Raw genomic sequence first — 16,427 nt, 5'->3', positions numbered from 1 at the left:
ACTGTCCTTGAGGTGGGGAGGCAGGCTTCCTGACAGGTATACTCAAATAGGGACAGGAGCTCATGCCCCTCCTCACTCAGCCAAAGTCCTGACACCCTGCCTCCCACATCCAACCCCCTGAGCTCCCAGCCACAGTGTCCTCTCCCTCACTGCACACACCTGGCACAGATAGATAGATGCCCAATGCCCTTGGTGGGCACGCATATCCACTGCCCCCCACCACACTGTCACTGCTGAATGGCTACTTGATGCTTCCTGCAGGCACTTCCCGTCTCCCCACATGGCCTTAAGGCTTCTAGAGTGCAGGGAAGACCCTAATTTCCACTGCCTCCCACAGAGACAAGTGCCAGGCTCTGCAGGACCCATGCATGGAAAGAAGAGAACCGCCCTGCGGTGCCTGGCGTGCTGCTCAGCACACAGCAGGCACAGAGGGGTGTCTGGGGTTTATCAGCAACTCCCTTATCGAACCACAGAAAAGAATTCGTGTTGAATATCTGTGATCGGACAGAGAGCCGGGAGGATCTGCTGGAGGGACTGTGATGTCACACTGTCGATCAGCTTGTCAGGGTCTCAGGTCCCTGAACAGCACAACGTGGGGGCTGAAGACGTAGGAGGACATTTCTGGCTCTCAAACTCTCATTCGATTATAGACTCACAGAGAGGGAGAGCCCAAGCGCTTCCCATTCTCTCCTCTAGCTTGTTAGCGTAGCAGAAACTGACCATGAACAAAGCCTTGGGGGGAGAAGGCTGTGTTTGTGTCCAGGCTCACACAGGGCACTACCCTTCCCCAACTCAAGGCACCTCACAGGAGTAAATCTGGCAAGACAGACTTCAGACCCAAAAGCCAGTGGGTTTTGATACCTCAACCAAAGTTACATAAAATAGGAGATGCGGCCGCAAAGACAGATTCTCTGGGCCCAGATAGTCAGGATCAGATGCAGACAGAAAGCTGTGGGGTGAGTCATCTCCTGATCTTTCCGCTAAGATCTCTGTGCGGAGCCCTTTCACCTCCTCAGATCCCCTCCCCACCCCAGACCTCTGCAGACTGTTGCTTGAGCCCTCTGCAGTGAGCAAGCAGGGATGTCCATCAGGAACTCAAAACCCCAGCATCCAAGCCCTATTTCCCCTATTTTCCCCAGCCCCATCCATCTTGGAGGCTTCTCTGCTGCTGGAATGAGGATGTGGGGTGACACCAGAGGCCTGCACTGCGTGGCACTATTGCTCACACTTCCCCCTTTACCAGGGAGCAGGGCACCTGGGGGTGAGGGCAGGGCAAACAGCAGAATAGACAGTCAACAGCAGCAGTGTTTATATCTGTCCCTTTGTCTGGGACACACAGCCCAGTTCCTGAGGGCCTGCCAGGGTGGCCTATTGTCTGGCATTGTTTGCCTTTGGGGCGATAGGTGCCCTGGAGTTGGGGGGAGGGGGTGGTAGGGAAGAGACAGGCTGAGTGGGGGTGGGGAGCAGGATCCAGCTCCAGACCAGGCAGCCAGCTTTGGTGCCAAAGGCCATGGCTTATGAAGCCCCTGGGCAAGGAGCCAAGGGCCTGCCCACTCTTCTCTCTGCAGCTCAGAAGGCCTGGTGATGGCAGGAACTTCCCCCCTCTAAAAAAGACCCCTCAGAACCACTGTTTTCCCTCTCCCAGGCCCCTCAGGGCCCAGATCACTTCCCAGAGCTCTCTGCTCTCCCACCCCTGCACACACACCCTTGCCCTTGTGTGCACATGTGTGAGAGGTGGCTGGCCTTACAACTCTACCCTCCTAAACCGTGACCTGTCCCCTGACTGCCTCAGACCAGCTGGTCCATGAGTGGCTCTCCATCAGCGCCTCATCTGATTATACATATGCACAGAACCACTCCACACCACTCGGCTGTTCCTATCTGAATGAGGCAGCCTGGGTGCAGAGATCTGTCACCCAGAACTGTGAGACCCTGAGCAAGTCACTTCCTCTTTGAAGACGAGGGATTGGGTTCCTGAATCTCTAAAAGCCCTTCCAGCTTCAAAGTCACATAACCAGAACCGTAGGGTGAGGATCTTAAGCCCTCCTAGACAGCAGAGTGGAACTCAATACTACAGAAACACAATAGGAAAGATCCGTGCCTTTGGCCAGAGACAGTTCAAGCCACCAACCAATATATGGGGTTTTTTTTCGGTGTTTATACTACACTTTGTGCACATGCCACACTCTGGGCCATACACAGAGGGCCCACATGTTGCATATTATCACACTGTAAGGTGTGATATACATTTTGAAGTATATTCCACACTTTAAGGTATACCCATGCTTTGAGGTATATACACACTTTAGGGCATACAGACACTTTGCAGTATGTAACATTTTGTGTGTATCCACACACTTGGGCTACATCCCATACTTTGTGTATATAGCACACTTTAGGTAGAGACTTCACTGCTGGGAGCATTCTATAGTGTCAATGTAATTTTGGCAAGGCTCTGAGGTTAAGAGTACAGACCCTGGAACCTGATAAAGCCGGGTATGATGCATCTCCACCACTTGTTAACCTTGAGCAAAGCACTTGCACTCTGAGACTCAGTTTCTTCACCTGTAAAATGGAGATAAAAATAGTATCTACCTCATAGGTTTTGCGGGGAGAGTAAATGAAGCAGAGCCCATGATGGGCTCATCATAGTGCCCAGGACATAAGAAACACTTAGTAAATGGTATCCTTGTTATTGCTGGCACTTTCAAAAGTGTTTTATAATGTAATGTACTATTTAATTTATATATATACATACATATATATGTATGTGTGTGTGTGTATATATATATATATATATATATATATATATAATCAGATGTTCCCAGAGTCTCAAAGCTTTCGAAACTCAGATAACAAACAGAACCATTTAATTCATATTTATTTCACATTTGATCTGTAAACTTTTTATTAAAAAAAATTCACCATCATTAGCAACATGTGCTGACATTAGTTTGTCTTTAGTGAAATAAGAGCGCAGGCCTTAGAGAGTCTCTGTCTAAAACACGTAGAAACTCAGATGTAAACACGAGGTCTCTGCCCTTCTCCCTTGATTTGGGGAGTTCATCAATGACATGATCTCAACCAGAAAAGCAGGGGGGAAAGGACAACACTTTGATACCTAAGAGCTCTTGGGGCAGGAACTGTACAGTTTGGCAGGCTCATTTGTCTTCTCAAACTGTTTACCTTGGGCAAATTGTATCAGGTTTGCTTCTTCCACATAATTTCCACTCCTCCGTCTAAAAACAGCAGCCAAAAGATTTCTTGCAGTCAGCACTTTTGGGGAGGGAGGGGCAGGTGCAGAAACATACAAGATAGAAACATACATATTCTTCAAGCAGTGGCCCTGGAGAGAGGAGGGAAGGAAGGAAAGAGGGAGGGAGGGACACAGGAAAGAGATACTTTTAAAGTGAGTTGCTGGGGTGAAGGGTGCATCAGAGGATAATGGCTTTATACACAGGGCTGCTGCACGGCAGAAAGGTTCCTTTACTTCTGTCTTGGTCCTTCCTTGTAGTATTTACATAGGAAAAGGCAATTATGCTGTTAGGCACAGGAAAAAAATGGACAGAAATCTTTTCCCCCTCAGGATATCTCAAAGCAGGTCCAGGCCCAAGGGACAGTCACCAGTTGCTGGTGAAAAGGACACAGGAGGTAATGACACCGGAAAACGACTTGCATTACAAAGGGGGTTGGCCTGAACCAAAGACAATGTATCAGCCTCAAGGGCATCTCCAACAGCATCAAAAGCCCAGACATTGGGGATCCTAGCGTGTACTATCAAAAATAGTATTTACAGTGGGGGATAGGGGGATGGGCAGGGCTGCCCTGAGCATTTGTTTAAAAACAGAGTTAGAATAAGGGGGAGAGCAATTAGCCAGGGCTGGGTAACCCCATCCATTAATCCTTTGTGAGCAGTACCCTCTGGGGCCCAATGTTTGCTTGCTCTGATCGGCATTGAGAACTGGACTCAGGGGAGGTGAAAATACCTTTAGGGAACAATACTGATTAGGGAGGGCCCAAGAACCCAGGAAGATCGGTCCAAGTCACAAGCGGCCCTAACAACAACTGGGGGGAGCCGGTGACCCTCTCAGCCTTTTCCCTGAGAGGGAAGAACAGAGGCCACGGAGCAAGGCCGGGCCAGGAAACACGGAGCAGGCAGGACCCGGGTTTCAGTGTGCTGGGCTATATAGACGCTCCCCTCGGTCCCCGCTGACTGCAGTGGGCGCCAGTCTGTTGGCGGGTCGCGGACCCGGCGCTCACACGATCCGTTTCCTGTCCCCCCGACAGAGGATCTTCTTGAAGGCGCGGCGGAAGTCGTGGTTGAAGATGGTGTAGATGACCGGGTTCAGGGAGCTGTTGCAGTAGCCGAACCAGAAGAAGAACTTGAAAAGCGTGCGCGGCACGGAGCAGCCCACTGCCGTAAGCGTGTAAGTGAAAAAGAAGGGGAACCAGCACACCACGAACACGCCGATGACCACGGCCAGCACGAACGTGAAGCGCTTTTCGCGGTTCTGCCGCCCGCGCCAGCGCGACGCCTTGGCGCCCCCGCCGCGCTCCTCCCCGGGCCCCGCCGCCGACGCGCCGGGCCCCGTTGCCCCCGGCCCACGCCGGGGCAGGCTGTCCCCGGGCTTTACCTGGCTCGCCCGGGGCTTGCCCTTGGCCCGGGGGCCGCGCTCGGACCTGCGGGGCCCCGGGGGCCGCTCGGCGTGCTCGGAGGACGAGCTCTCCTCCAAGTCCAGAGCGTCAGCGTCGCGTGGCCCTGCGGGCGCGGGCTCCCCGGGGGCACCGTTGAGCTGGGCGGGCAGCGGCTCGGCCTCGGCGCCCACGGGGCCCACGCCGCGCTCCGGGCCCAGGCCGTTGGGCCTGCGCTCGGCTCCCCCCGGCGGCGCGGCGGCGGCGTCCGGACCCCGGCGGCTGGGCGGCACGCGGGTGCGGCGCTTGGCAATCTGGTAGATGCGCACGTAGACCAGGATCATGATGAGGCAGGGCGCGAAGAAGGAGCCGATGCACGACGAGATTACGTACCACTTCTGGTCGTTGATCTCGCAGCGCGGCTCGGTCGGCTGCTGGCCGCCGCCGCCGCCCTTCTTCTCGATGGAGATGAGCGGCGGGAAGGAGATGACGGCCGAGATGACCCACACGGTGACGATGATGGCCTTGATGCGGCGCGGCGTGCGCTTCAGGTTATACTCGATGGCTTGCGTGATGGACCAGTAGCGATCCAGGCTGATGGCGCACAGGTGCACGATGGACGAGGTGCAGAAGAGCACGTCGAGCGCCAGGTAGATCTCACACCACGCCTTGCCGAAATACCAGTAGCCCATGACCTCGTTGGCCAGCGAGAAAGGGATGACTAGCGTGGCCACCAGGATGTCGGCCGAGGCCAGAGACACCAGAAAGAGGTTCTGGGGCGCCTTAAGTGCGCGGCTCGTGAACACCGCGATGATGACCAGCACGTTGCCGAACACCGTGAGCAGCATGAGCAGGCCGGCCAGGCACACCAGAGTCAGCGTCACCTGCAGGGAGTAAGGGGTGGCCCGGGCGCCGCCCCCCGGCGTCTCGGTCCCATTCCAGCTCGCGTTGCCCGCGTCCAGCTGCAGGGAGCCCATGGGCGCGAAGCTGCCCTCGGCCAGCGGCTGCTCCTGGCGGAACATGAACGCGGATGCCCGCTTGCCTGGGCCTGCTGCCAGTTGCCTTCCGGCCCAGCGCCCGTGGGTCCTCCTCTTCCTCCCTCGCCCCGCTCGCCCTTACGCGCCTCACATGGGGAGGGGACCGCAGGGACGCCGGCCGGAGCTGGAGAGCCGCTAGCAGCCCATGGGCCCGGCTCCCGCGAACGGCGCCCGGCCTGCGCTTGCGGCGCTCGTGGTGGGCGCCTTCTCTTTCCCAGCTCAGCACAAGTTTTATTTCTAAGCGGCGGGAGAGAGTAGGTCGAGCCAATGGGGAAAGGGAGAGAGATCCTTCAGGAAGGGAGAACAAAAACCATCGGCGGCCTGATGACTTGGAAGGATGACGGAAATTTTTAAAAATATATCTATGTCTTGACTCTTGAGCCCGAGCGAAAGCAAGAGGTCTTACCGTGTGCGGGGCCCGCCCCCACCCCGGGAGGCAGCCGAAGGGCGCTGACGCGGGCCTGGGGTCTCGTGCCTGTCTTCTTACATCCCCGAAGCGAATACCGACTCTCCCGCTTCCCCCAGACGCGGCGGTGCCGGCCGGGCCCGGGCTGGGGCCAGCGTGCGGACTCTACCGCCTCTCGGAGCGCCGCCGGACTTCCAAAGTTGCGTGCCCAGCTGGGGCTGGGTCGCAGCGCGCGGAGCTCTGGGGCGGCGACGGCGGCGGGGAGAGCGCTGTGCGGGCCGCATGAAGACGCCCCCGTCCTCAGGTGGGCCGGGGCAGGTGGGCGACCGGCCCGCCGGGAGCCGTGGCCGAGGCAGAGGGTCTTCTGGGCGTTGGCCCGGCGAGCTGCGGGCGCTGGCCGCAGCCCAGCCGGACGGGCCGGGGTCCGAGGGCACCGTGAGTTGGGGCAGGAACGCGGGGCTAGGGGGAGAAGCTGCTGGGGGTGGCCGGGCGGCAACGCTCCGGCTGCTGGGCGTCTGCACCGAAGCCAGAGCCTCTGCTGCTCCGCCGCGCTCACCGTGGACTGGTTTTATAGCCCCAGGATCAAGCCAGCGTTGCCGAGCAGCCGGCGTCAGCCCCCACGTGGGAAACCGACCCTCCCCCGCCCCTTGCGCCTCCCCTCCGCGGGTCTAGCGCCCGCGCCCCGCGCGGGACCTTGAGGAGCGCTTGCCCCCCTGGCGGGACGGGCGCTTTGGAGAGGCGGGTACCGTGAGCGAGGGGTTTAAAGAGCGTGCCCCGGGAGTGGAAGCGGCCCCTGCTGGGAATTGGCCGCGCAGCTCCGGGCCCGCGGAACAGAAAGCAGCGGGAACCCGGGAGTGCTCCCCATCCAGCTGGGTCCTGGGAGGAAAGAGAGTTGGGGACCCGGGCCCGAATCGGGAGAAGCCGCCACGGGTACAAGTAGCATCCGTAGCACGCTGGTCCTGGGCCAGGCCACCCTCGACCGCAAGTGCTCCTGGCGGCGAGGCGAGTGGGGTTCTGGTGAGAAAGGCAGGCACAGGTTCGGATCGAACCCCAGCTGCGGAATGGGAAGCACCCCCGGGAAGCGGGACCCGCCCGAGTCCGGAGCTCCGCTTGGGGAAGAGGAGGCCACCTGTGGTTCTAGCCGCAGAGTAGTCTGCGGGACACCCGGCCGTCGCGGGTCTGGACCGCACCTCCTTAGAACGCGGTGAGGAGGGGTCTTGGCGGCGGAGGCCGCGCGCCACGACTGAGCGAGGGCGCACTGACACCTGCTGGCAACTCGTCGTCACCGCTGCCATGCCGGGCGCTTTCTTTCGCCTCTGCAGTCTTTGCCTACAGCGCCTTCTCCTATTTCAGGATAAGTTTGGGTCCGAGCTCGGGAAAGGAGAACCCAGATTTTAAAGTGCACTTTGCCACGTTGAAGAAATCTTCCTAAAGCATGTACTTGTGTGTCGGGAGTGGGAGTTCACCTGGTAAAGTCACGCCGGGAAGGGCTTAGCAGGCTCAGAGGCCAGGACTGGCATTCCATGCTGGACTGACACAGCCCACTGTTCCCGCAAATATGAGAGGCCTGGACCCTGCCCTAATGATTGACCAGTTCTGGCCTGCTGTGAACGAGTTTGTCTTTCTAGAGGCAGGAAAGCTATACTCCACCCCATCTCGCCCCCATTTCAGATGCAGACACATCATCTTTCTGTTAAGGAGGGGAGTGCTGGCCAAAAGAAGAGAATATTTTCCACGTTGTTTCTGATAGGAATAGCATGGAGTGAGGTGAATGGCTAGTTTTTCTCAGCATGCTGGATGTCCTACAATAGATCTTAACAATTGCTAGAGTATCAGCTTGTATTGTGCTGTCTGCACTTTTCTAATAGGCAGGCAGTTTAAGGGTAAGCCCAGGGCGATAGGAGCTGTTAACAGGAGAGATTAACAGAAAAGTTAAAGAAAAGTTGCCTTTATTTAAGGACCCGATAAAGCAGAATATGTAGTCACCAAAGTTGGAAGTTCCAGATCAAACAGATCACCTCTCTGCCTGGCAGGGTGCAGGTCTGGCTGGGGGCTAAGGACAAATTAAGGACCTTGAGCGTGGAGTTCAGCCCCAACCGTCGTTGAGAGCCTGCACCAGTGATAGTTATTGAAGCTCTTGCCATACATTGTCATGAAGTCTTTATTTTTTGAAAGTACTTCACAGATGTCTCATTTGACTTCAGTACCTTTATCTCCCAATCTCTGATCCAGTTGGGTGAACTTCTCCACCAGTCTTAATTCTCAGGAGCCAAAAATGCCCTCTTCTGTGGGCTGAAAAGACAGAATTTCCTCCCTCTGTTGAGTCCCTCACTTCCCATCTACTCAAATCTCGGCTCTGAGTCTCATGGCGAGGCAGAAGCATTGCAGTAAGCTCGGCTGGAAATGTGATTATACTCATTTTTGCACAGCGACCAGGAGCCCCTGACTTCAAGTATGAATGATAAGAAAGACAAAAGCAAAGCCTAAGGCAGTCTGGGGCTCACGGTGTTGTTCACACTCGGGGAGTGAGTTATCGGACAGCCATCACTGTCCATGTCCGCACCAGCTGCTAATATGATGCTCTCCCTGTCTCATTTCAGAAGCAAAAAGGAAAATGAAAACAGAGGCCACAGTGCTTTCCTTTCTAGATCTCTGCTGCCAGCCTGTGTACGACACCTCTTGTCGCATTTTCTAAATGCTTCCCAAATAGCCAGTGAGTTCCGCAATTCCTAGGTTTAGAGTCTTCTACTAGAATGAAAACAGGTGTTTCAAGGAACTAAGGTCTCTGAGACCAATAAACAACAAGGGCTGTCTTTTGTTAAGTACCTAGTATGATCATAGGCAGGGCTGTGTACAGGGCCCTCATGTGCCAAGTTCTTCCTCTTATACATGCACCTTATCACCTCCTTAGTTGGACACACGGTGTCTGTCTATCTGAGCTTTGAAAAGCCACATGGACACCATTATTTTTTGCTAGAATTTTTAGTGCTGTGCTAGCTGAATGAGACAGCATTAAGCAGAGAGACATCCACAAAGATAATAGTTCTTAACCAGGCCTGTATATCAGCATTGCCCGGGAATGTAAAATACATTTATCAATGCTCCACCAGGGAAGTTATGATTCATCAGGGCTGTGGTGGGATGCAGCATGTGTATTTTAACAAAGTTCCTCGGCAGATGCTAACACACACACACTCAAGACTCACTACTCTAAGCAGTAAATCCCAGCGGGGGGCAGGAAGAGAGTGTCCAAATGACCTGAGGACTTTGATGAGGCCAACCTAAGCTACAAAGAAGTGCCCCAGATTAAAAATCACTGCCCTGGTGGGACAGCCAGGAGGGTGACACAGTCCTCAGGGATCTGAGGCAGAATGGTTGAGAGCCACTGTAATATGGAGGTTGACTTTTCGTGGCCAAGGAGTCACCTGTGGGGGTCCATTGCAATTGCTACTATTAATAAAAATAAATACTTTTCATTAGCACTAACCCCCTGCCTGGCACAATGCTGAGCAGTTTATGTACTACATATTTTTTATATAATTCCAAAAACAACTCTGCAATGTAGACATTACCCAACTTTACAGATGGAGAAAACAAGGCTGAAAGAGGTTAAGTAGATTGCCCAGGGTAAGGGTCAGATCTGGACTTGGAGTTTCCTGACTATAAGCCCAGTGAGCTTTCTAACTATCTTTCTGAGGGTGTCCATCCTCTACCACACTGACAAAGAGAAACCTCCAAGAGGCTCATCAGAAATGAAAGCGTTGGCGAGCTGTCAGATCCTCCCTATACCCCTGTCCTCCTAGTCCGCTTGTCGCTGCGAGGGCAGGACAGTAGAGGGCCAGACGCATCCCTTCATTCCACACCTGACGCTACTGCATTGGAGAAAGCGTTAGGCACACTCTACACAATACTGAACATTTCCCCATGACTGATGGAGGGCCAACGTGGCATTACCTGATGGTGCCAGCCTGAAGTTGTGTCCTCTCCTTGGTGGAGGTCACCACTCTGTCTCATGGGCGCCTATGCATATTTCTTCCATGGCTTGGGTGAACTTTTATTGCACTAGCTCACCTGTTCACTTGAATGATGGCATAGTAAGGGGGAAGGACTGTTCTGTTCACCTTTGCATTCCTAGAACATAAAACAGCCTTTCCAAAACTCAGGTTTCTGGGACCTACCCCTTGGAGATTCAACAGGACTACAGTAGGACTTGTGTTTTTAATGAATACCTGGGGAATCCAGTAATACCAAAATGTAAGACACACAGGCATAGATATTTGATAAATGTTTCTGTGATGACTGAATGAAAGAATTAGTGAATGAATGGGTATTACTTTCGATTATACTATCCAAGACATAAAAGGCCCAGAAGAAGGGGCCTAAGGTGGCTAGCATTTCTTCCCAAAATCAGGATTTAGTTGAGGTATCCTAACTAGTTCAGGGATAGGATTCAGTATAGGGGTGGTTCATTTTAGGATTCTCTCATATTCTGTCTCTCTCTCTCTTATTACCTCTCTATAGATTTTTTTCTCCTAAAAACAAAAAAATGGAAACAGTGAGAGATGTTCTATTTATAACTGTCAGCTAGGCAATTTACCAATAAATGAAAGCTGCTTAAGCTAAATGATCTGTTTGTCCTGAATTTACATCTGTAATTAAAGTGTCAGGCAACACCAAAACTGTACGTTGACTTCATCTAAGGGAGTGAGGAAACTGGGTAGGAGGTAGTATTAATAGCTTACTTGTTCATTCGTTCTTTCTTTCTTTCTTTCTTTCAGACTTGACTAAAAAAAAAAAACAAAAAAAACAAAAAAAAACTACATGCCTCGTTAGCTTGGGCACCTAGGCTGTGATATAATCCTCACAAATAGAAGTTTAGACACACAAACATAGGCCACACACCCACGCACACAGACCATACTTAAACACACGTTCTCACCCATCTGAACGTGACGAGCAGGCGGGAAACACCATGTTCCCACTGCTGCCCTTGCCATGTGCACAGCTGGAACCAAATGCTACAGCGAGCTACAAACATCCGTCAAGTCACTGCGTTATTGACGTTGGAGGTGGAGGGAGGGCAGTCACTAGAAAAAAATTCTGTTGCTCCCTCTGAGCCATTATTTAATTCCTCCGCTCTCTTGCACCTGGGCTGGAGCCTTTTGGAGTCACACTGTTATTGGAGGTGAACGTACGCCAAAAGAAAAGCATCAGCGACAAGAGTGCTGTTACAGGGTGCTACCTCATTTACCCCCTTCCATGAGTCTCATCACTAACTGCCAGACCGGTCCCGCTGAACCCACAAAGTCAAGTGCGAAGTGCTACCACTGCCCCCAGCTCTTTTTCTAAAGTACTAGCCCATGCCACCATCATCCCCAGAAGATTAAGCCAGGTGCTTTCTGCCCCTGCAAGGGCCCCTGGCCCAGACCAGGCAGAGAGGATTGTGCCACGATCAGTTCTTCTTTCAGGGTACGCAAAAAGGATGGGCTCCTGCCTGGATCCTTGCTGCTGCCTAACCCTGCAGGACATGTTTGTGTTTCCACTAAAATGTGACTGTGGAGAGCTGTGCACACACCGGAACCTTATCATCACCTCTCGCAGTCCTCCAGGTTAGTCCTCACAGATAAGTGTCCCTTCCCACCACATCCAGGTGATTATCTCGCCTGTTCTGTCCAGAAGCATGAGGAAAAGCAAACCTTGAATGAGTTATGGTAAGTGATGAGAATTCATTCTCAGGGATAAGAGGTGAGCTAGAGCCTTGGGTATAAAGGCCATAATCTGTCACCAGTGTTAATAACTCTTAAACTAACATTCATTAATCTAGGTAGGTAAGGTGAAACACCCTTCACATTTACTCAAAGAAACCATGGAGACATCGTGCCTAAACATAACACACACACACACACACACACACACACACACACCCTATTTAAGAGATGGTCTGGCTATCACTGTTCCCTGGAAATGATTTCACAAACTCCAAGAGAAAGCCATGTTTCTAACCAGAAAAATCAGAAATGGGCTTCCTGGAAGCACACAAGTGACAGTAGCAGGGAAACCCAGAGAGAAGGGAGAAGGCATCCTCTAAGCGTGTATATGGCTGACATAAACCCAGGCTCACCTGTGAGCTGGTCGTGCATGTGACCAACAGAAGGTAGCATGGCAAAGGCTTCAAACACTTCATTTTGGAAACAGTGGCCATCGAAGGAGGGACAAAACCTGTGATCTGAAACCAAGTAGGTTGATTTCCTATGAAAAGAAACAAAACAGATTTTAACAGGACCCAGAGTAATATAATGGGCAGGATATAACCCCAAATTACTCAACATACAAAGGACCAGGTATATATCAGGAAAGAAAATCATGAATAGATGCCTAACCTGAGATGTCAGAATTGTCCAATAAATAACCTAAAGCTGCTGTTACAACTATGTGCCAAGAGGTAAAGATAACTGCTCATGAAATAAATTAAAAGATAGAAGTCATCAGCAGAAAAATAGGAACCACAAAAAGGGATCAAATGTAAAATTTTATGCTAAAGAATACACAATCTGGAATTAAAAAGAAAAAAAATACCTCACAGGAAGGCCTCTGTATTTGTCTTCTAGGACTACCAAAACAAATGACCACAAACGAGGTGATTTAAAATAACAGTTATTCTCTCACAGTCTTAGAGGCTAGAAGTCTGAAATGACATGTCAGCGGGGCCACATTATCTCCAAAAGCTTTAGGGAGATTCTTCTTTGCCTTTTCCAGCTCTTGGTGGCCCCTTGGCTTATGAGAGCATCACTCCATCCTCTGGCTCCCCCTTCCCGTGGCCTTCTTCCCTCTGTGCCTCTCTGTGTCCAAATATCCCTGCACTTTCTCTTTTAAAAACACTAGTCATTGAAAGTAGAGCCCATCCTAAATCGAGGAAGATTTTATCTTGAGATCCTTAACTAATTACATCTCCAAAGACCCTATTTCCAAATAAGGTCACATTCTGAAGTTCTAGATGAACATGAATTTTGGGGGATACACTACTCGGCCCATTACAGGCTCAACAGCAGAAGAGTGATAACAGAAGAAAGAGTCAGTGAACTTGAAGATAGATCACTAAAAACACTCGAGGAAGTTGCTCGGTCTGCAGGGCAATGATACCAGAAGGCAATCTGGAACTTAAGGAATGGAAGAAGAATAACAGGAATAGGAAATACTTGGTGTATTAGTTTGCTAAGGCTGCCATAACAAAGCACTACCCACTGAGCGGCTTAAACAAAAGAAAAGTTTTGTCTCACAGTTCTGGAGGCTAGAAGTCCAAGATCAAGGGGTCAGCAAGGTTGGTTCCTTCTGAGGGCTGTGAGAGAGAGCTATGCCCAGCTTTTGGTGGTTTGCTGGCAATCTTTGGCACTCCTTGGCTTATAGATGCATCACCCTGATCTCTTCCTTCATCCTCAACGTGATAATCTCCTTGTGTGTGTCGTGTGTCCAAATTTCCCCTTTTGATAAGGATACTAGTCATACTGGACTGGGACCTACTCAAATGACCTCATTTTCACTTGATGGCCTATTAAAGATCCTATCTCTATCTCCAAATAAGGGCACGGTCTGAGGTACTGGAGGGTTGGGACCCCCGCATCTTTTTTCTTGAAGGACATAATTCAACCCACAACACTTGGGCAAAAATAACAGACTAGTTTTCTTCAAACATTCTTTAAAAATGTTATTGATGTTGGGGTGCTTGATGGCTCAGTCAGTTAAGCATCTGACTTTGGCTCGGGTCATGATCTCACAGTTCATGGGTTTAAGCCCCACATCAGGCTCTGTGCTGACAGCTCAGAGCCTGGAGCCTGCTTCGGTTTCTGTGTCTCCCTCTCTCTCTGCCCCTTCCCCACTTGCTCTCTCTCTCTCTCTCTCTCTCTCTCAAAAATAAGCATTAAATTTTTTAAAAAATATTATTGATATTAAAATGAAAATTATAATATCTGACAGGGCTTTCAACGCCAGTAATTGTAATATATATGACAATTATAACATAAAGAGGGAACATAAAAGAATTTACATAGTTGTAAGGCTTCTACATTTTATTTGAAATGGTAAAGCATTAAGTCTAAGAAGACTATGAATGATTAGGCACATATATTGCCATCTCTAGAACAGCCACTAGAAAAATAATGCGAGGATTATAACCAAAAAATAGAACAGAGAAATTAAAACAAAACAAACAAAAGCATTTGGATAATCAAAAGAGACAGTAAAGGGAACAGAACCAAAAAACTGAGGTGACAAACAGAAAACAAATAATAAAATGTAAACCTAAATCCAATAAAAATAATTACATTAAAGAGAAAGTCTAAGCCCCCCAGTAAAAAGAGATCATTAGATAGGATAAATAAAACAAGACCCAACTAGATTCTGTCTACAAGAAACCCAATTTAAATGTAATGACATAGATAAATTAAAAGTAAAAAGATTGGAGGAGATACCATGCAATCAGAAAGAATATTAATCAAATATAACCACTAATCAAAATGAAGCTAAAGAAGCTAAATTAATATTAAGGTCAGCTTCAGAACAAGGGAAATTGTCAGAATAAAGAAGGATACTACGTAATGATAACACAATAGATACATCAAGAAAACATTAAAAGCCTTAAAAAAATGAAAGAAAGAAAAAATTAAAACCCTAAACAAAAGAAAACATTAAAATCCTAAATGTGTAGGGGCACCTGGGTGGCTCAGTCAGTTAAGCATCTGACTCTTGATCTTGGCTCAGATCATGATTTCATGATGAGATAAAGCCCCCGTCAGGCTCTGGGCTTACAGCATGGAGCCTGTTTGGGATTCTCCCTCTCTCTCTCTCTCTCTCTCTCTCTCTCTCAAAATAAACAAATAAACTTTAAAAAATAAAATAAAATCCTAAATGTATATGCACATTTAAGAACTTCAAATACGTTAAGCAAAAACTGATAAAGTTGAAAGAAGAAATAGAAAAATCCACAATTACAATTTGAAAGCTCCACACTCCTCTCTTAATAATCAAATGTAGAAGTCCTAAACAAAACTATCAATCAATTGGATCAAATGGACATTATTAGAACAAAAGATATACTCTTCTTAATACACAAGGAATACTCGTCAAGGTAGACCATATCAGAAAGACAACCTGTTCATATACTGGGAGACTAAATATTAAGGTGACAGTACTCACCAAAATGATCTGCAGATCCAATGCAATCCTTATTAAAACTACAACTGGCTTTTTAGCAGAAGGTGATAAACTGATCCTAAAATTCACATGGAAATAAAAATGACCCAGAACGGCCAAAACAATCTTGGAAAGTAAGAAAAAGTTGGAGGACTCAGACTTCCTGACTTCAAAACTTGTTATAAGCGACAATAATTGAAGCAGTGGACTAGAATCAAAAGTCCATAAATAAACCCACACATCTATATACATTGATTTTCCACAACAGTGCCGAGACAATCAAAGGGGGAAAAGAATAGTCTTTTCAAAATATGGCGCTGGGACAACTGGATTTCCACAAGCAAAAGATTGAACTTGAACACCTACCTCATGCTATATAAAAAAATAACTCAAAATGGATCAAAGACCTAAATGCAAGAGCTAAAACTATTACACTCTTAGGAGAAAACATACGTGTTAATCTTTGTGACCTTAGATTAGGCAATGGTATCTTAGATACAATACTTAAAGCATAAGCAACCAAAAAAAAAAAAAAAAGATAAATTGTACTTTCTAAAAATTGAAAACTTTTGTGTTCCAAAGGACAGTATCAAGAAAGTGAAATACAACTCACGGAATAGAAGAAAATATTTGCAGAAGAAAATAAGAGTCTAGTATCTAGAGTGTTTAAGAACATTTATAACTTAACAACAAATAACCAGACTTTAAAATAGATTATGATTTGAATAGACATTTCTCCAAAGATACGCAAATGGCCAACGAACACAAGAAAAGATCTTCAACATTAGTCATTAGTGAAATGCAAATCAAACCCTCAATGATTTACTACTTCACAGCCACTATAATGGCTCAACAAAAAAAACAGCAACAAATGTTGACAAAGTGGTCATAGTTGGAAAGGGTTTCTCTATGCCCAATTAAAAAGGAAACCCCCATGTTTTCTCCTACTTACTTGTATAGCTTTAATTTTTACATTTAGATCTCTGATCCATTTGGAGGGCGTTCTTGCTTCTGGTGGAAGGGCTGATCTAATGTTAACTTTTTCAAATGGCTGCCCGGTTGTCCCAACACCATTTATTTAGAAGACCATATTTTCCCCAGTGATTTGAGACACTACCTTTAGCACATACTAGTTTTTTATATGCAAGTGAGGCATTTCTGAATTT

At 48.9% G+C, this 16,427-nt stretch overlaps 1 protein-coding gene across 1 annotated transcript; it reads right to left on the bottom strand.

Moving 5' to 3' along the window:
• Positions 1–2,864: 2,864 nt before the first annotated feature.
• ADRA2A (adrenoceptor alpha 2A) lies at positions 2,865–5,790 on the bottom strand. Its single transcript, XM_086680858.1, has one exon. The coding sequence runs from the start codon at positions 5,652–5,654 to the stop codon at positions 4,257–4,259; it is 1,398 nt and encodes a 465-aa protein (XP_086536984.1). The 5' UTR covers positions 5,655–5,790; the 3' UTR covers positions 2,865–4,256.
• Between the last annotated feature and the right edge of the window lie 10,637 nt (positions 5,791–16,427).

The sequence above is a fragment of the Puma concolor genome, chromosome D2, assembly GCF_028749965.1.
Source record: "Puma concolor isolate L17-30 chromosome D2, mPumCon1.1.hap2, whole genome shotgun sequence".
NCBI classification, from domain to species: domain Eukaryota; kingdom Metazoa; phylum Chordata; class Mammalia; order Carnivora; family Felidae; genus Puma; species Puma concolor.
Note: the sequence above shows the minus strand (reverse complement) of the source record. Positions and strands in the feature narration are given on the sequence as shown.

Excerpts from the sequence above, each read along its gene's own strand:
- ADRA2A (XM_086680858.1), bottom strand. The coding sequence starts at position 5,654 with ATGTTCCGCCAGGAGCAGCCGCTGGCCGAGGGCAGCTTCGCGCCCATG.